The 20,434-nt window shown below is 44.6% G+C and overlaps 1 protein-coding gene across 8 annotated transcripts in view; it reads right to left on the bottom strand.

Moving 5' to 3' along the window:
* DLGAP4 (discs large homolog associated protein 4) overlaps positions 1 to 20,434 on the bottom strand; it is a 124,601-nt gene that overhangs the window by 35,305 nt on the left and 68,862 nt on the right. For 2 of the 8 annotated variants that reach the window (XM_015413380.1, XM_015413381.1), the window contains exon 1: positions 4,046 to 4,196. The exons of 4 other annotated variants lie outside the window; for them this stretch is intronic. In XM_015413380.1, coding sequence (XP_015268866.1) covers positions 4,046 to 4,093 — 48 coding nt within the window. In that variant the 5' untranslated portion in view covers positions 4,094 to 4,196. Of the gene's footprint in view, positions 1 to 3,726; positions 3,860 to 4,045; positions 4,197 to 16,445; positions 16,839 to 20,434 lie in introns of those variants that run through there. 2 more of the 8 variants (XM_015413379.1, XM_015413382.1) reach the window with 2 other exon arrangements.

The raw sequence follows: 20,434 nt of genomic DNA on the forward strand, positions 1-20,434 counted from the left end.
TACAAGTGAAAATGAAAATGTGGAGAGCCTACCCTAGCCAGTTTGCTAGATCTCTGAACCAAGGCCAAAGTCAATTGTGTAACAAATGCTGCAGCTGGAACACAGCCTAGTAGATAGCTATTTTGTTTGTGAATTACCTTTTTAGCAGGGACTTAATGAAATCAGTAAACGGTAGTTAGTTTTTTGGGCTTCCTGCCACCTTCAGTAAATATGACCTCAAAAACGAGAAGCCATCTAATGTTTGTTTTATCAAATGATGCAGCATCGGTATCCTGCCCTGCCAGATCCCCAGAAGCCATGGCTTCCGTGACAGAGCCACAGCTCAGGCTAATGCCACATTTAATTCTATTTAATCCACAGAATCATTTCTGCAGTTTTTCAGCATCCTTCAATTGCCAGGATCAAATGTGAACACAGGCTTAGCAGCAGAACCAGACTCCTCCTGTCTGATTCATTCAGTGACATGGCAAGTTTGTGACATCACAAATTGTTTCTGTGCTGACTGTCTCTGACAGGAATGAATCAGTCAAACAGGAGGAGGCCAATTAGAGAGCAGTGGACCAGGCTTTATGGATACTCCAAGACCTTGTAACCGATAGGAATAGGAAAGCAAATTATAGAGAGTACACGACAGCTTAATGAGCTCTGCCTAATGGATTTCAGCAATGCTGGCTATATTTAGACTTTGTCCAAAGGGTCTTAAAAACACAAACCATAGCAATCTATGAATTAAAACAAGTTTATATAACAGAAACTGTAATAATTTAAGAGTACACAGTAACTGTGGAAGGCAAGTGTGTGTGTGAGTGACCAACTGTGTGAACACAAGCAATATGATATGTATTTTATAAAAGAAAGAAATGCAATGGTAATTATTGATAAGAAATGCAGCCCTTCACCAATGCAGTAAGCATTTGCAGTTCAGGAATCCAGTGAAAACCTGTCTCATTCTTGTAATAACCATGCACATTAATGACAAATTGCCACTGCCTTGTAGGATATACATCACCCTCCAGACTCTAAGAACAAGTGCAGAAAAGGACAGAAGCAGTATTATGTCCTGTCTCAGTTCCACAAATTCTGGCCAAAAGCCATACCTTGTGCAAGTAATTAAGATATTTGTTACTCCACCCTGTGGGCTTGAGTTACTTCACAGTGGCCTTGAGTCAGGTTGGGCAAGAGAAGACTTCAGAGCACACATTTGACTACAAAGTACATACGTTGGCTCAGATTTGAACATTTAACCAATAGACGTGCTTTCTTGCTTCTTTCAAACAAAGACTTACAATGGTGACACCCCCCCTCCCCTGTGATGGGAAACTTGTTATGAATTGCTGCTTTCTACTGGAAGGTGGTACGGATGTTTTTTCCTCCCTATTTATAATATTCAGCAGACTAATTTCAACAGCATCAAACCTAAAATATCCAGAGGAAGAGGACTGCCACATTACAATAAGTCCTGCTGTGATTAGTCTTGATCTACAAGAACAGATCATTTGGCTGTATTGTATAGCTCATACTTAGGAGACAACATCCTAGTGTACAGAAAGCAGCATAACTCAGAAGTGAACAGTTAAGGAGCTGTTCAAAAGTGACAGCAAAGAAATGCTAACAGCAAGACGCAGTTAATTATCCTTTTATGAGCCCATAACTTTTTTTGTTCATCCCAGTGATGAAAGGGAAGAAAGAACTGAAGGAATAGAGAAAAAAACATTAATCTTGTTTTATGGAGCTATTCATGGGTTCTTTGTGGAGGAGAGGGTAGACAGCAACACAGCATAAGAGAGCTGTCTCCACACCTAAGGTGTTTTTTTTTAAAAAAAAACTACTTAAAAGCTGGCTGCTGACTTGAAGTCAGCCACTGAAAAAGGTTGGCCCAGTTCTGTCTTTGGACTCAACTCATTAGTACAGGTTCTGAAATAAAGCATCGTTGCGTGCAGCAATACTATCAGAAAACATGACTTTAGTATTCTAAAAGAGAACTGTTCCCATTATCGTATAGGAAATAGAAGATTCAGCAACTGAGAATATCAAAATAGTTCCAAAAACTGCCATTAAGGTAAGAGAGACACCCACAATAAACTATGAGGAGCATGATAAAATGTTTTTAGCAGCTTGGGTAATCCCTATATTCAGCAGTATAGCAGGCATGGCCTTCACCCTCCCCTGAAAAGTTTTGTTGCTATTTACTATACAGACTCAAGCACCCATGGTATGGATAAACTCTTTTCTGGGAGAATACAGACATAAGAGCATGTCTGCAGTTATTAACTCCCATTTCTATAAACACCAGATGAGAATTCAATGCTTATATGTGGTTAATAAGTACATCCTGTGCTTACACTGCAATAGGAGAAAAACTGTGTCAAGTAACAATAAAGTTCATTCAAGAATTACAGAGTTGGAGGGGGTACCAAACAGAAGCAGCTGCAATTCCTAAAGCTATTTCACTGTTAAGCTGGCAAGAAGATAAGGGAGTTGTTCTAAATATAAAAACAGGAACACAGTACTAAATAAACATACATGCAAATATATATACAAGGAAAATAGTCTTCACTAACCTTCATGAAATGATTTCAGCTAAACAGCAATTTAATACAACACCATAAATTTGGCAATCACTAACTGGTAACAAAGGTCAGAGTTCCCACTATAATAGGGATGACAGAGAGAATCATAGAGTCGGAAGGGACCTTGCAGGTCATCTAGTCCAACCCCCTGCACTCAGCAGGAGCATAGCTGAAAGATAGCCCTACATACCTACAACATACCCAAAAGATGATCGTCCAGCCTCCGCTTGAAAACATCCAGCAAAGGAGCATCCACCACTGCTCAACCACTCTTACGGTTAGGAAGTTTCTCTTGATATTTAGCCAGTAACGACTGCCTTGTAATTTCCACCCATTAGATCTAGTCTTGCAATCCGGAGCAAGAGAGAATAGATCCGCTCCATCTTCCACATGACAGCCCTTCAAATACTTGAAGACTGCAATCATGTCCCCTCTAAGCCTTCTCTTTCCCAGGCTAAACATACCCAATTCTTTCAGCCTTTCCTCATGAGAACGGGCACCAATTTCTCTAGCCGGCACTATCCAGTTATCCTGTGCTTCCAAAATCTACAGAGTGCATCCCAACTCAAAGCTTGAGCAGACTTTTCATCATCACCTGATGAAAGACCAAGTAAAACTTTAACCTCCAACTTTGCTAGAGCAAAGTTCTTCATATTACATTATATAGTAATTATACAGTAATAGATTCCTATATATGCACAAGTAAATATAGTTTTTAAATACTGTTAATTTTCACAATTCCTTCTGGGGGGAGGTTTATGGTAATCACAAAGGACTAAGCAGTATGAATTCTTAGGAGAGAGAAAAAAGAACACACAGAGAAATATGTGCTTTACTTCCAATATCTAACTGCTCCCTCGGTATTTAAACTCTTCTAAATTGTCTCATACTTCTAGAGCTTGATAAACTACAACTCACCAGAGAACTGTAGCACAACATGGACACACCATGAAAGATCCAAACACACCCTCCCTGAAAGATTAAAAGTCTAAGCAAAGCATCCTACAAATTTTAAAGCTCCCTCATTCAGAAGGAACATGAAATCATGTTACCATAAAGAGGCAATGGATTTTGCATTTAGAAATCTCAGTGAACTGCTGGAAAAGTACATCAACTAAGGTGTAAAAATCTTTCAGAGCCACCAAGTGTAACATACCCACTTTCCAGCTTTTTAACAGCAGTCCAGATTTTACTCATTTCAGAGGGAGGAGGGGGGTGCACGCGGAGCCCTCAGCCTGGGTTCACGTCTTGGATTGCCGCTGTTGAGAAGGATTCACTGGCATGCCTCTCATGGGGGGGGGGGGGAGGGACCCCCCCCTCCTCAACTCTTCTATGCTGTAAACCGGCCCCCTCCCCCGGACCTACGACTCCCCTCAGAGGTACGACCCCAGAGACTGAGAGCAAGGTTTGCTGCTCGGCTGCCCTGAGAGCCCCATTCCCAAATCCCCCCTCCCCCGCGCGCTCTCCCCCCTTACCCTCGTGGGATTAAAGCCCAGGCCACGGTCCAGCCGAGCAGCTTCCATAGGGAAAGGCTGACTTCCCCGCCCGCCCAAGGGGTGGGCAGAGAGAGAGGCGAAGCCGGCTCCGCACCGCCAGAGGCTCGAGGGAAACTTTCCTTACTCCTCCCAGCGGGGCTCAGATTGAGTCACAGGCGCCGCCTCACCCCAGGAAAGGGAGGCGCGCCACATGCTGACGACAGGCTTCCCCACCTCCTCCACCGCTGCAGGGAATTCCCACACCCCGCCCAGGCCTTGCCTGCCCCTCCGCAACACTCAGCCCCGGGCGGAGGCGCAGCAGCAGCGAGCCCGGCCAACAGGATGGTGACGCGGGAAGCCCCGTTGCCCGACGCGCCACGCTGCCCTCGCTGGACTGCCAGCCGCAAGGCCCTCTTGCTCCCTCTCGAGCGGCGGCCAGGCTCGTTTTGCTGCGAGGGGAAGCCGGAGACGTGGAGGCGAGGCACCTGTGGAGCCAGGCTGCCGAGCCACCCGGAGGCCTCAAGTCCACAGGCGCTATTTCCAGGACTAACGCAGGGAGGCCGGCCGGGCTCCCCTGGGTGACTGGGACTCTGCCATTCAGTTTCACAAGTTGGCCAAGCTGGGCTGTTTTCGGTATGTTGCGCAGGCGTGGAAAGGCGGGAGATCGCCAGGGCTTGGGGCAGTCGGTTTCAGATGGCCTTACTCACAGGGTTGCTGTGGGGAGGAGACGGCTACACCGCCCCCAGCTCCGTGGAGGAAGGGTGAGATAAAAATATATAGAGCCTTGCAAATGGTGGTCTGCTTTAGAAGGTTTGTTTTTTTAAAACATCTTTAAGCAAGAGCACAGATTGATTCCTTATGCCTTCATGGTTAAGAGATGGAGCATGCATCTTTAGTTTTTAAGTTTAACACACAGTACTAATAGTTTCAGGTGGGTAGCCAGGTTGGTCCACAGTAGAAGAGTTGGATTCCAGTGCAATAGAACCTTAAAGACCAACAAAATGTCACTCCAGGCTGTAAACTTTCCGGACTCAAGCCTCCCTTCGTCAGACAGAAGTCATGCTGCATCTGACAAAGGGAACTTTGACTTCAGAAGTGTATACCCTGGACACCTTGATCTTGTTGGTCTTTAAGACTCTATTGAACTGGACTCTAACACAGGACTATGAAGATTATAGCTTTCCAAAAAAAGTATAATTGTTCAAGTAAACCCACCTTTGTTAACTACAAAGAAAAGCACATCTGGGCAGTTGGGATTTATTCAGTGCTTTGCCACATTGACTGAAGGGTGCAAACAAAGTCATGGCTTCTGGTTCTCTGGCTCAGAAAGATAAAACAGCAGGCACTTGTGGTTTTCATTTCCCAAACTATTTGGGAGTGCAGCTTCACAGGATGCAAAAAGCACAGCTGCTGCTGCATTCTTCTTCACTGCTATCACTAGACTGACTTATGGCAGTCCCAGACTCTTTAAAATGTAAGGAGCAGGGTGTGTGCTCATATAGTTTCCCTCTTCCTATGAAATAATAGCTGTAGTTTGCAAGCTACTTCCATTTAGCCCTGTTCCAAGTGATCCCCAAGCTACCTGACTGTGTTGTGCTCTCTGAAGGGTAATGTTAGAGAGCTCTTAAAAAGTAGATGAGTTGTAGACTGCACTCAGAATTAAAAGGCTAATCTAACTCAAATGGGTTTGTGGAGCACACTGCACGTGGTGAAGAGGACCCAAGAGATCGAATGGCATGCAATGTTTTAAATAGGATGCTCTTAATGTGCATGCTTCCTAAAAAAAGATGTGCCTCCAGCATCTCCAGTAAGTTGCTTGTTTTGGGCATGTACTAGAACTCTGATAACAGAATTCTCGGTGCCCATTTTGTTTTCTCTTCTAATATACAATGAACTTATTTCCCCACTTTTAAACTAAATGCTTTTAGAGATATGAAGCACCCCAATTTGGGTGCTGCTTGGATTCATTATAGGGAACTACTGGATTTATTCACAAGTCCTTAGACTAATGATCTAATGCTGTATCAAACTCTAAAGTGACTAAAGGTAAAGGTAAAGGTTCCCTTGTTCGAAAGCCAGTCGAATCTGACTCTAGGGTTGCGGTGCTCATCTCCGTTTCAAAGCCGAAGAGCCAGTGCTGTCCGAAGACGTTTCCGTGGTCATGTGGCCGGCGTGACTAAACACCAAGGCGCACGGAATGCTGTTACCTTCCCACTGAAGTGGTACCTATTTATCTACTTGCAATTTCTTGCTTTAGAACTGCTAGGTTGGCAGGAGCTGGAACTAGAGACGGGAGCTCACTCCGTCATGTGACAACTTGGGTCTCGAACTGCTGAACTACTGACCTTCCACAGCCTGCATTTCAGCGTCTTAACCACTTGAGCCACCGCAGCTCAAAAAGTGACTACTTGGTAATAAATCAAAGTGATTTCATAATATGCAGATTCCAACTGCAATCCCAAGAAAGTTGGAATGGAGAACAGCATGCTTTGCCCCCTGGCTTAAGGTAGGTATCAATAAGGAGCCCTTGCTTTTTATAATCTGAATCTTCAACCCCTTTCCTGAGGAAGCTGTACCTAAAGCATGATGTTGGAAACCTCAGCAATTAATTTTGTCCTCAAGGGGGAAAAAAGGTTACAGAATTTAGGCCTGAGTACATTTAAGGCTGCAGGCATTAGTGCATAAGGACTGGCGATCACTGGATCCAGAAAAATGTCCATTACACTATGACAATAAAGCATTTAGAAAACAGCAGTTGCATTATATTATGTAGCACTGACACTACAATAGCTTTTCAGCACTTGAAAAGAGGGACTGCAAATAAATATCTTAAGTTAAACTTTGTATTTTTTCCAAACTGAAAAGTTACATTATATTTTTGTATTGTTATGAATCTTTAGCTGCGTATGTAGCTTAGGAAACTGATACACAAAGCAGCCTCAATAAGATGGTTTCCTCAAGTGGGAGATAAATGAGAAACACTGAGATTAATATTACATGTCCCTTTTACCTCTTTTTTGAGAGCAAGTCCTGAGATAATTGTTCTGTTCTGGTACCCCCACTGGGTTTCAGTTTACCATCACCTGTTTTTACTGTACATTAAAAGTTTTCAGCTGAAGAAGACTGTTCAGGCCTCTGTAGGACAACATTGCTAACACAACAGGTATGTGCTGTTCTGCAACAATGAAATTCATCAAGCAAAGTGCTTAGTTATCAGGTCTGGGGAGGTGGTAACCCTCAAGGAGAACACAAGCTTTAATTATAGCTGAGTAGCAAGAGGCCTGTTCATATGGCTCAGTATTAGTTGCTCGTTCAAAAAAAGTTAATTACAAATATCTCAAAACAAGCCATCCTGAACGCAGCTGTGCCAAGTGCCACTGGCATAATTGACTGACTACCCACATAGAAATTAATGTTGGACAGGAGCCAAATTGTGTTCAATCCTCATTTTACCCAACATAAAGTGAGATCTTGTTGCTTTGACATAGAGCAAGAATATATAATAGACAAATTCTGACATGCTGTATTTTGTGTTTTTAAAGCAATTCTATCCTTTCTTCCTAATGAAGTATCTTTTAATAAACAGCAGTTGACAATTGGTATTTGCATATGGACCAGGTTTTTGGGTTTTTTTGCAAGAACAAGGAGGAAGAGCTGGTTCACTAGCAGAGAGGTAAGGAAGTCCTATAAATCCAGAAGAGTATAAAAATGAGTAGATATGCATATAACAAAATTGCTAAGTTGGCCATTTTTCAAGTGTGTCACAATTCAAGCCAGCTCTCTATGGGTCAGGTGGGATCCCTACACCATTATCCCATTCAAAGCATATTGTGACCTACAGCAAGTTAATTACTGTGCAATTAGACTATGCTCCCTTTGTGTGTATACATGGATGCTTTTAGACTTCAAGCACACTGCTCCTGAAGAATGGAGGAAATTTACACCACTACTGAGGATCTGGCACCTGCAGTTGGGCAGAATCCTGGAGCCATGCGTGAAAGCTTGTAAAAAAATTCTTATAACCCATTCGTAGTGGATTAGCGCTTCAGGGTGCCAGAGTGACACCTACTGTACAGTGGATGGATTGTAAACAGAGGCTGAAATAAAAGCTCTTAGTGAATTGAAAATGTTTCCTGGCATTTGAATTTTGAATTTGCATATTGGCACAGCATCTGTAAATGTAGTGTAGAACATAATATGCACTATTAGCTGTGAAAAGCTCGATAATGTATGAAGAGATTTTACTGTTTATTTCAAACATGGGCCAGAAGCTAGTTTTCTGCGTAAAGCAGAATTCACTGCCAGAGTCTGCCCCACTCATTGCACTTTGTCTGCGGCAGGTAATGAAGAAGCAATAGTAACATACAAGTTTTTTTAAAAATAACCTGGCTAACAATGACATAACTGTAATACATATAACATGGTAAGGACTACATTCATATTCTCAAACTGAAGCCACATCCCTTTAGCAGTCAAAGCAAGCTGCAGATATCTTTTGTGTAAAAGATTGACTTTCAAGGTCAAGTGCAGTTGGTCATGCATTGCAATTATTATGGAGGATTTCTTACTGGTGGCAGGCACTAGGATACAGGAAACATCATCCTATATGTCACCAGGGATCACCCAGTGACCCCACTTGGGATGTCTTGTTCATTTCTGTAATGGCCCACAACTATCTGAGCTATGCAAAGTATTCAGATCTTAGGTTCTTCTGACTATATCATCTCTACCTGCTAAACAAACAGGACTTTCGTTTCAATATTATGGAAAAACAAGGGTGGGCTCATGATACTCACTGAGGGGATTCCCCTACCACTTTCTCACCAGGCATAGCACAACACAGGAGCTGCACCGCCCCCACTGGCATACCCAATATGACTCCCAGGTTGCACCACCAGTGGTGGCAGGCCCCACAGGGCTCCCAGGCTCCAACAATTGCAGATAACAATATTTTACTTGGGGGGGATTTAACCCCCCCCCATGTATTTTTCTTTTCAGATTTCAGATTTCTCCGCAAAGTTGAGGGGTTAGCCAAGTTTGCAGAAAAATCTATTTAGTGCAAGTGTGGCTTTATCTGTGGATTTAGGTATCCATAGACAGGGGGCACACTTGAGAAATAGTATATAGATACTGTTTTACCAAGTGAATTCTAGGCACTTACACTGGACTTTTAAATTACCTTGCCAACATTACAGTTACAGCACTGCCTCTACTCCTCTTGTTACCAGAACCCCCCCCCCCGGATCATAAGAAAAGCCCCCAGCTTCACAGAACAAGCCCATATTAAGGCATTAACTCAATTTACTGAGAAGTTAACACTGGTATGGAAAAGCTGCAATATAGGTTCCTCTAATGTGATCCCTATGGCACTTAGGGCACATAAAGATTTCAGAAGTGGTCTTGTTTAGCATCTCTACTGTACAGTGGACCAAAGAGTTTGATCCACAACTGCCCACCTTGGTCCATAAGCAGCTGTGACTCTGATGCAAAAGGCACATGGGCTGTATGATTCAGAAGTTCTAGATCGTGCTCTTAAGCAATATAAAGGCTCCATTTAGTTGCATGTCAGTACATTTTGTATTGGCAACAAGGTAAAGAGTGCATGCTTCCTCAGGAAAGTATATGAATCATAATAAAACCTGATTTAAATCAATAAGTTAAATACCCTTCCATTTCAGTTTTGGCTTTAATTCTATACTGCATTATGGTCGGTTTTATTTTCTTGCACAAGCTGAGGAAGTCTTGTTGCCCTTGCACCCCCCCTCCTTCCAATCAATCTATCTCAAGTGATTTCTTTTGCCATCTCTCCAGTGACACAAAAGGAACGAGCAGGTTTTAACCCAGGGAGTACCAGCAGGGTTATGATAGTAGCTGTGTTCTTGTATGAGCTGCTTGGTATGAAGCAGCAGCAGGACAGACTGAGGTACTTTGACTGACACAGGTAGGTACATCACTTCCTCCTCCTGTTTCACAGCATGGACAGCAGCGTGACTCAAAAGCCCATTACTCTTCACTGCAGTTACCACATCAGAAGGCAACCTTGGAACGCTAGCTTGCGGGAAGGCGGAAGAGAAGTTCTCTTGGGTTGTTTCTCCTGATAATAGCCACTGAATTATTTAGAGGCCATTAAAGAATAATTAAGAAACACAACTGCAGGATGGAACAGCAAGACAAGGGCAGTGGTACTTATCCAATGCAATCCAGCCCATCACGGCCATTCAACAGCCTGGTTTTATGCACATCTTGATGGAGAACTGAGAGTGGGTTGCTTCACCCAGCAGTGGCAGCAATGTGAGGTATTACTGGCCCTTTTTAGGTAATTTGGGGATTACACTGGAGAACTTCTGAGGCCTCAGAGCAAAGCAGCATTTCCAGAAGACTGTAGGGAAACTCTTCCTTGCTGCTGTAGCATGAATAGGGCAAAACCTTATTGTGTTAACTGGTGCAGATTTTCCCTCCTGCACAAAAACAAAGAGCTACCAAACAGTTTTCACTTGGAAATGACAGATTAATATCAGGTTTATGAGTACTTGCTCAGTGTTAAGTACCTGAACTATAGGAATCCATGATACTGTAGTATTATGAGAGAAATTACAGGACTGTGATGCTCAGAAAGGAATTGTCACTTAAAGGGGTATCTGATCAAGCCACTTTGGAACCTAAGAAATTATATGCCATATACTGTCATGTCTCACTTAATACCATAAACAGGGATTGCAGCATGTTCAGGACTCACATTTCCCATTCTTAATTTTCATTCTCCTGAGGTAACTGGAAATGTCACAAATATCTGCAGTTTTGAAGAAGCCTATACATTGTATGTTTTTCTGAACAATGAATTTCAAAGTAGTACTTTTAAAGATGGAAACAAAGTATATAAACCTAGTAAAACAGGGACATTAATCCCTTGGTGATATCACTGACTTCCATTACCATCAGGTTTCCTTCTTAAAAACTTGGCTTCAGTTTTTCAAGAGCCCCTTCAAACAAATGGAATTACTTTACTACTGGGGCACCAATAACAACAACAATAAAAATAACAACAACAACAAAAACAATAATCTTGGTTCAAAACAAGATTCCCTGTCAGCTACTCCCCTAAGAGATGCTCCTATTGGACAGCCTAAGCTGCCATCCAGATAGGAGGGCAGATTGATTTAATGCGCCACTCATCTGGGAGCAAGTGACTGTCGTTCATTAAAAATGCATGACTGTCAGGCAGAATTCCCAGTCTCCTCGTTAACTAACAAATTTACAAACACTGTTTAGAAACATGTTTAAACAAGCAGAAATTAACTGCACACAATGTTCTACCCTTCAAAATCTAAATAGCTCTTAGTATCCCTATCCACACAACCAACCGTTTTAGGAAGACCACTCTTAATTTCACACCAAAAACTTAAAGCAGCCAATCAAAGCTGGAGAAAGCCATTGCTATGCCACTGTCTTCACTCATTTCCTCCCTCCAGATTGAGAAGAAAATAATCACAGAAAACAAAAGATTCCTAAGATTTAACAAAATTGCTCTGGTAGGCCAAGTTTTCCAAACATCTTCATGACCAAATATGGAATTGTGTGGAACAAAGCCACCCACTATATCAAACCTTCATTCCACTTGAAACATGTTTTTATAGTGAGTTGTACCACAGCTAATCAAATTACAGATTCAACCCATAAAAAAATTGAAGCTGCTATTACGAATAGGAAAAGAAAGAATGAAGTCACCAGAGAAGTCTCTGTGGAGCTTGGTTGAAGAATTTCATCTCTGAAGCAAGAATGGGTGAACTGTCATTACAAGGTTTTTCTGGCAGCCTTGTCACAGCTATATTAAATGTCTGCATTATTTGTTTTTATAGCAGCTTGGCCTACATAAAATGTAACAGAAAACAAACAGTTGTGAAGTTTATCTCCAGATGCCTGACAACAGCTATCAGTTATTATTTAGCTGCAGGAGATGTTTGCAAGGAAAGTTAGTTTACATTTTCTCAAAACGGTTTTTACAGACAGTTGGTAAACAATCTTGGACTAAAATGATCAGAAGTGGCCTTAAGAGCTAGCCAAGAGTTCACCCAGTCAGTCACATAGTTTGCATGTCTAACTATCCCCCTTGTACAAGATCAAGATGGATCTGAGTGTGGGCAGTGTAAGGAGGGGAACAGATGCATCAGCAGTCAGAGGACAGCTGCAGATTTTTTCATGACTGAGTCAAGGAATCACAGTTTAGAGGCCTTCCCATTTATACACAAGCCAGCCCTCTTGAGGAGTCCCCCCCCCTTCCCAGGCCTGGTTCACACAAACAGATGGTGGTGAACCAGTATTTGTTTGCAAGACTGAATTCCTCCCTCACCCTCTTTGGATAGCAACTAGAGGTAATGGAGGAGAGAACCAGTCCCCTGTCACCAACATGCTTTCTGCAGGTGTGGGTCCCCCCCCCAATATGGAGGAGTATTTAGTCATTTGGGCACCCATCTACAGCTGAAGTGGTACTGCCCAAACAGACACTGCCTCATCTGCTGTCTGACAGACCAAAGCCCCTTTTCCAACAGTCTGTATAGGAAATATTCATCCATCATCAGACTGCAAAACCCTGTTACTCTAAAATAGTTTCCCTTATTATTTAACTTCACGAGCAAGGGTGACAGTCTGTTGTTTACGTGGCCTAGTAGTCAATCCACTAACGGTAGCAATGAGCTGCAAGATCTGATTAGCAAGAGGCTTTTAGTTTTAGAATCTTTAGAGGACTCACATAGCAATCCTAAATGGAGCTGCATCCTTCTAAGCCCATTGAAGTCAATAGGTTTAGAAGGGTGTACCTGTGTTTAGGATTGTGCTGTGAGGCTCAAGGTTAGCACATTTACATATCCTCAGGTTCTTCAATGACACCTCAGGTTCTTCAATGCAGACAGTGGAGTTTTAATAGAGTCTAGCTCTCATCTTAGAAAGAAGTTCCTAGGATTCAAAATTATACAATTATTTCCTTGTTGAATTAAGACTAGGACTACAGTATTGGAGAAGGGGGGGTTAACCTCTGTACTATTTTCCCAAACTAATGTGCCCCCCCCCACAAGCTATAATATTCCTCACAAGAGAAAATACACCCACATCTATATTCTACATGGTATTTATATACTCTTTCTACAGGATAAATAGCAGTGGTGGGAAGAAAATAAGAGTGCAAAAATGGTGCGAGGGAAAGGGTTAACCCTCTTGAACCACAGCCCAGACCTAATGGACTCAGTGTTCAGTTTTAAAAACAGCATGAGATCCAGTTGTGGATCCATTTCTACTTTCACAAACCTCTACTAATGTATGTACACATGTTAGCCACAAGTTGTGGGGTGCTTTGCAATCCTTGCTTTTTACAAAAAAAATCAGTTCAGATGTAACCAAAGAAACAAATTTCTCAATAAGTTGTCACCTCTCCTGGCCAATAAAGGGCAAGGGGAGGGGGAGGCCTTTGCTCCCCCTTGCATTATTTTCTCTGAGTTAGTCAATGCATTCATAACATTTGGCTAGAAAGGACATGCCCCAGATTATTATCATGGAATGGAAACCAGACTTCTGAATTATATTCACTTTTCGATCAAGAATATATTTCTTCAGTTTGAGAGGTAAGGCTAGGTAGCATGCAAACAATATTGCAAGACTATGTATGTTGGCCTTTGGTAAAGGCAGAGATTTAAAAACACCAAAGTATATTTTAGTAGGTAGCTACATAAGGCACCCTGTGGCTGTTTATGTCTTTCTAGCCTGATCTCCTCAGATCTTGGAAGCTAAGCAGGGTTGACCCTGGTTAATTTTGGGGTGGGAGACCACCAAGGAAGTCCAGGGTTGCTGTGCAGAGGCAGGCCATGGCAAAACACCAATAGTCTCTTAATGGTGGTAGTCTCCTTGAAAGCCCTACGGGACTGCCATTAAGTCAGCTACAACCTGACATCACTTTCCACCAACTGACTTCTTGAGTTGCCCAAGATACAGCAGTGCTTCTGAAGACAATCCCTCTAATGAATGTTAATACACACACTGAGGTGAGCTAGGAGGTTTAACTCCAGATGAATGCTGTTTCAAGAATTATTCCCCAACACCACCCTCAAGAGGCACATTTTTTCCAGCCCTGTGCCATCTTGGCCAGTATTTCCCCAAGTTGCCTTAGCTTGTTGCCAAATCTCTCTCAGCCTGAGGCAAACACACCAGCTATTCAAACAAAGGGTAACACCATTAGCAGAAGAATGGGATGTCACACATTGAATCATAAAAGTTAGACTTATGAAACATAAAAGCAATTACCTACACTCGCCAAAATAACACTGTCCTGAACTTTTGGAGAGCCACGTAACTCTTCAAGTTGCAAAGCAGAAACAGCAGCTCCACCGGACACAGAGTAGCCAGGAGGAATTTGGCATAACATACTAGTATCACTTTCTGAAAGCTTCAGCACTCCTTATCAGCCTGTTACGGTACTGACCTGCATTCAAATGCTGACCTAGCTTGACACTACTTAGTTTACAAGGCTGGCAAAGCTTCAGTTCAGCTTCAGGTTTCACACCTCACCACCTGTGCGTGAACAATCACTCTGAGAAGCCAGCTTTATTCTACAGCCCCTCTCTACCCAAGGAGAACTTTTTCATGGGGAAGAGCTAGGCAGAGAACACTGGCCAATTAAGGACTCATTAATCCAACCCAAGAGGCATTTCAGGCTTGGTTTCCTCTGTAAACACAGTGTATCACCACCACATCTTCAGTTGTAACTGACAAGGGGATACTTTGTTATGGAAACCAGCTCATGTAAGCAAAGCTCTTGCCATGAAAAAGAACTGTTGGGGGGGGAAGTGTCTCTTACCCTAGGAGGAATAAGACAGCACATGAAATGAAAGATAGCATGAGCACCCTCTTGCCCTTTCCTGCAGCTGTACACAGATGACAAGACAGGTAAGCTTATTGTGGGATAATCTGTAGCCCCAGACAATTTGTTACCATCAGTTAAAAGTTCATCATGGTGGAAATTATTTGTGAGCATATGGGGGCAGGGAGAGAGAGAAAAACCTGAAAGGCAGGTCAGAAACAGAATAAGGTGTGAGTTTTATCCATCCTACTGACAAGGACAGTGAAGAGAATGATCTTTCCCGACCCCCATGCCATCCTGTGGATGGACAGGAGCCAGAGCTGAGTGTATTTTCTTTACAGTCTCCTGTGTTTATAAACTACATTACACTACATGTTATCTTTTTTTCCCCCAAAAGCTAAACTCCCTGAAACACAGCACCATTCCTGTAAACAAATCCAATACTTCGGGGAAGAGCTTGGAGAACCATCTTATTAGGAAGTTCTTCTACTGTCGGACAGGAAAAATTCATTGATGTACAGTATTCTTTTTTGCACATCCTGATGTTCATTATATTCCCCCCAACTTAAAAAAAAATCCCAACAACACACAGCCCTACTGATTTTATCCCCATGAAATCCAATTTAGTAGACCAAAGCAGAGATCGCATGCACATTTTCATGCCACCTTTTCCTCTACTTTGTACCATTAGGTAACACATATTCTGAAAAGTTTTTGATCAGTACCTTTCATTTTATTTTATTTTTAAATTCATGCAGATTTTGTTGGCTGCCTCCCCCTGAGAGTAGAATACTGTAGTAACTGTACAAATGTGATGCGGGAGACTTGTAAGTCACACACGCATGAAATACTGAAACTCCCAATGTGGTTCAAGTTACAAAACAGCACCATTATTAAGGAAAGTGTAGCTGATTGACCCCCAATCTGTGTCATGGCATTACTCTGGCAGCAGCAAACACACACACAGGCTCACGTTTTAAGTAAGACAAGATATAAATATAGGAAAATGACACCATATCCTGTCATGATCTGGAATGTCACAAGTAGGTTAAATATATCATAGTAAAAGGACAACAATCCTTTCTCAAGCACAGAGCCATGCACTGGGTGTGTGTGCGGGAGACTTGTGTACTCCCCTTTCCCATCCCCCCCCCCCATATGATGCAAGCCACTCTCAAGCTCAGGATTTAGCTGAAAATGCAACTGAGGCGGCAGGAGGTGTGGGGGAAGCATCGAAAACTAAGCCTTTCCTATACTCAAGCAAGCTACCCCGACCCCCGCCCACTTAGCCAGCTTTATATCCGAGGCAATTTGCTCACAACAGGAAATGGGCATTTTCCTTTGCATCTAAAGGCATAGCTAGCACATGAAGCTACATATCGATACGCAGAAGTCACATAAGGGATGCATTCGAGTGACCGCGCGACCAAAAAAGAAAGACAGAACAGAGCAGCCCCTGGAGAAGCACAACCTTGAGAGCCACGGGGTCGTCGTCCACACAAGCCACCCCGAGACGTGCATGCCATAATGAAAACCACAGAAACCTTGTCCACTCACATTGTTTAAATAGCTCCAGACACAAAGCCATGAGAGACACAAAGAAGGTGGGGGGACGACGAAGAAGAAGAAAAAGAGGGACAGAGAGAGAGTTGAGATGATGGTGGCGGGGAGAAGGGCGAAGAGGAGGCTCTCCTTCCTCCGCGAAGAGAGCGATCACTACAGCGGCAGGAGGACAGAGGCCGGTTCCACCCTGTTCATTGAGAAAACAACAAGCGGCAGCTTTCCCGGGCCGAGGAAGGAAGAGGGCGGCGGGGCGAGAGGCAGAGCTGGCTGCCGGCTTGCTGTGGGCGCCGGTGGTGCTGCTGCTGGGCCTGCCCTTGGGCGATCCGGCTCTCCGAGGCAGGCAAGGGCGAGCAGCGGCCGCCGAGCTGACCGGGGCTGAAAAGATACAAAGTGACAGAGACGCGCGGAGGGGGCAGAAAAAGGGCGCACTCACCCGCCTCCTCCCTCACTCCGCCAGCCCCATCCGCTCCTGCTATGCACTTCCAAGGGGAGGAGCATCTGGGTTAAAGCCCCGGGTTCGCCACGCCCACTTTCCCTCAGGGCGCGCCAGGCTTAGGGGCGAGGAGAGCGGAAGGTGGTGGTGGTGCCGCCGCAGGGTGCCGGCAGCTGGAGAAGCGCGGATGCCGGGAGAGGGGCCGCGGCGCCGGACGGTGGAGGCAGCCTTGCCCGTCCTGCCAATGGAGGGAAGGGAGGGAAGAAGGAAGGAAGGGGGAGGGCGCTACCGCTGCACCCAGCGCTGTAGAGAAGGCAGAGCCAGCGGCCGCCCCGACTCACACGCACCCTCCGCCTCAATCAGGGCTGCTGCTGCTGCTGCTGCGAAACCAGTTTAGGCTAGTATCCCGCACATGCTCACAAGACGTCCCACTCTCGGCTCCAGCCAGCGAGGGAGTGCGAAAGCGAGAGGGCGCGCGCGGGCGCGCAGACGGGAGAGCGAAGCCTCGCGTGGAGGAAGAGGCGGGCAGGCGGGGGCCAGTCGGAAACCCCCGCAGGTATTCGCAGCTTGGCAGCCTCCCGGCTGTGTAGGCTGCGATAGGCCCCCACCTTCCTTCTCACAAAGGAGGAGGAAGAGGAGGAGGGAAGGGGAAAGAGCTGCACGCGTAGGCAGATGGCGAACAGGTGTGTGGACCCCGGGAGGTCTGGCAGGGAGGGGGAGCTGCAGATGGCGGGGGAGGGGGTGCGCGCGACGCCCGCTCGAGAGGCTAAGGATGTCTCCGGCGACAGAGCCGGTGCTGCTTGGAATGGAAGCGCTGAAACACGCACCCTCCTCTTTGTTTCCCTCCCGCAGCTCCAACCAGCTAACTCCCCAAATGCCACTGTACCCTGGGTGCTCATATGATGGGTTTTTTTGGGGGGGGCTCGCCTTAGGCAAATATCGGGAGGTGGCAAAGGTCTCCAATATTCCCTCTAAGCTGTGCAGTCTCGTGAGCATAAATTCTCCTTTGTGAGCTACTGGCATTAAAGTTGTGAGTGAGCGATTTGGCTACTGCATAAAGTAGTTTGCTCTGGAGTCATTCTTCCTGAGCGAAGACAAAAATCTGTGAGTTGGAAGCTAAAAAACTGTGAGCTAGCTCACACTAACTCAGTTTAGAGGGAACACTGGTCTCCACAGGACGACAATTTCGTACCTCTGACGACTGATTCCATGGGATGCTGTGATGGGTCACAGGCAGGTTGCCAGCCTCTTTCTGGCCCTCTCCTTTTCAGCCGGAAAGTAGGCCAGGTAACAGCCTCATCACCTGCCTGTGACCAGTCAGCATTTTCAGGGGGGGCCCCCGAAACTTTCATCACGTGATGCCTTGACTATACCAGGCATCATTTCACAGTCCTCTGAGCCACACCCTCAGTCAGGAGAGGTCAGCCAAAATATTGGGATTCACTAAATGAAGGGGAGTGGGCAGTAGGGATTAAGAAATGAAAAGTGTGAACTGCTTTGCTGGTACAGATCAGCTTTCTTTCCCCAACAGAAATCAGCCAGATATCCTGACCTGGGTAGCCTGATTTCCCAGAAGCTAAGCAGGGTCAGCCTTGGCGATGAAAAGTGTGAACTGCTTTGCTGGAACAGATCAGCTTTCTTTCCCCAACAGAAACCAGCCAGATATCCTGATCTGGGTAGCCCGATTCTGTCAGATCCCGGAAGCTAAGCAGGGTCAGCCTTGGCTAGCATTTGGAAGGGCCACCGTCCTCCAAGGAATACCAGGGTTGTGACACAGATGCACAGGCAATGGCAAACCGCCTCTGAAATGTCTTTTGTCTTAAAAACAAGTCTAGCTCACCAGCTACTCGTGCATAATGCTAATAAGAGCTAGAACCTTTGGCTGCTAGACAATTTTTGGATCTCCTGCCTATTCTACACACAGTGCCATATTAATTATTATTACCAGCCAGATTGCTGTGGAAAGTGCACACCAATATCCAGGTTTTTTTTTTTTGGGGGGGGTGGCTCTAGATCTAGGACTCAAGCATGTGTGTGTGTGGGAATTTTAGCTACATTTTAGGAAATCCAAGAAGGTCTGACCCATTTTATAATGGGATGGACATTTCATAAATGAAATTTTTATTTTGTGGCTCATAACGTATGGGATTGGGGAGGATGGCCTGAACTCAGGGAAATGATGTCTGGGCCCTGGCCAGCATCTTAGCCATGTATATAGGCATAAGAACAGCCCTGTGAGATCAGACCAGTGGTCCATCTTGTCCAGCATTCTGTCTCACACAGTGGCCAACCAGTGCCTCTGGAGGTCCAACAAAAGGGCATAAAGGCTGAGGCCTTCCCCTGATGTTGGATCCTGGCTCTGGGATTCAGAGGTTTAGTGTCTTTGAACATGGAGGTTCCCTTCACTCACTATGGCTACTAGCCATTGATGGATCTATCTTCCATGAATCTGTCTAATCCCCTTTAAAGTTATGTATGCTTGTGGCCATCACTAATCCATGGGCGGCATGGACCCTCCCACTCTACACAGCAAACTCAGAAGCCTAAAGAGCCTTCCTCCAGCAAAAAATGCCATGGAACTTCCATTCAGTTTTAACTTTTGGAAAAGCTCATAGTTTTTACTAGACAGTACCCAGAAATCTCAAATCTTTTCTCGGCAACCACGAGAGCTAGAAAAATAGAATAAAATATTTAAAAAGGAAAGACAGCTGATGATGCTGAGATATCAGGTCCCATGCTTGTAACTGTATATTGTAGAATTATAAACAAGGAGTGGGGCTCATGGGACCTGCTCAGACAAAAACCACATGGAACAGAGATGGTAGTAAGGAGGAGAACTGGGTGAGACTGAGCTAAAGGGGGGGCTGGCTGGATTCAACCCAATACATGGGTTTCTACAATGGTCTTTTCATAACACTCTTTCTCTCCAGAAACAATAGACTAGCAGATTCACGGCAAGTAAAATAAACAGAAGTTTCACTATTTCGTACTTATTCGATTCTCCAGCACATCATGCATGTTAACTCAGAAACAGGCTGCACTGTGTTCAGTGGGGTTTACAGCTAGATAAATGAGCCCAACGTAGGCTAATTTTATGGGAAAGACTGTAATGACCCCCCCCCCACGCCTGAGAGTACCAAGAGGCTGTGGGCAATCTGCATTGTAAGAGAGGGATTGCCCACTTACTTCCTATCCTATGGGGTCGGATGCCGCCACTCAGACTCTGCCCTTTCCTCAGTGTCAATGGCTTGAAGCACAGACAGAGGCAATAGAGATATATACCAAGAATTAAACTTTGTTGGTCTTAAAGGTGCCACTGGACTCAAACTTTGTTTTAGAGGCAATCTGTATGCATGTGCTAGTGACACCCTCCCCCTTTCCCACTATTTGCTAACTAACTCTAGCCCAGTGAGGGGTTTTTCAGTCCTGTGCATGGCCAGGAACTTTGGGTAAGAATGTTTGGTCAAAGTCTGCAGTCTTTAAAAAAATAAAAAGCGTTCTGTTCACTAAGAAACATTTCTGATTTCTAGGAGCACAGAAGCATAGGAAA

This window comes from Gekko japonicus, unplaced genomic scaffold, assembly GCF_001447785.1.
Source record: "Gekko japonicus isolate JY-2015 unplaced genomic scaffold, Gekko_japonicus_V1.1 scaffold79, whole genome shotgun sequence".
Classification (NCBI taxonomy): Eukaryota; Metazoa; Chordata; class Lepidosauria; order Squamata; family Gekkonidae; genus Gekko; species Gekko japonicus.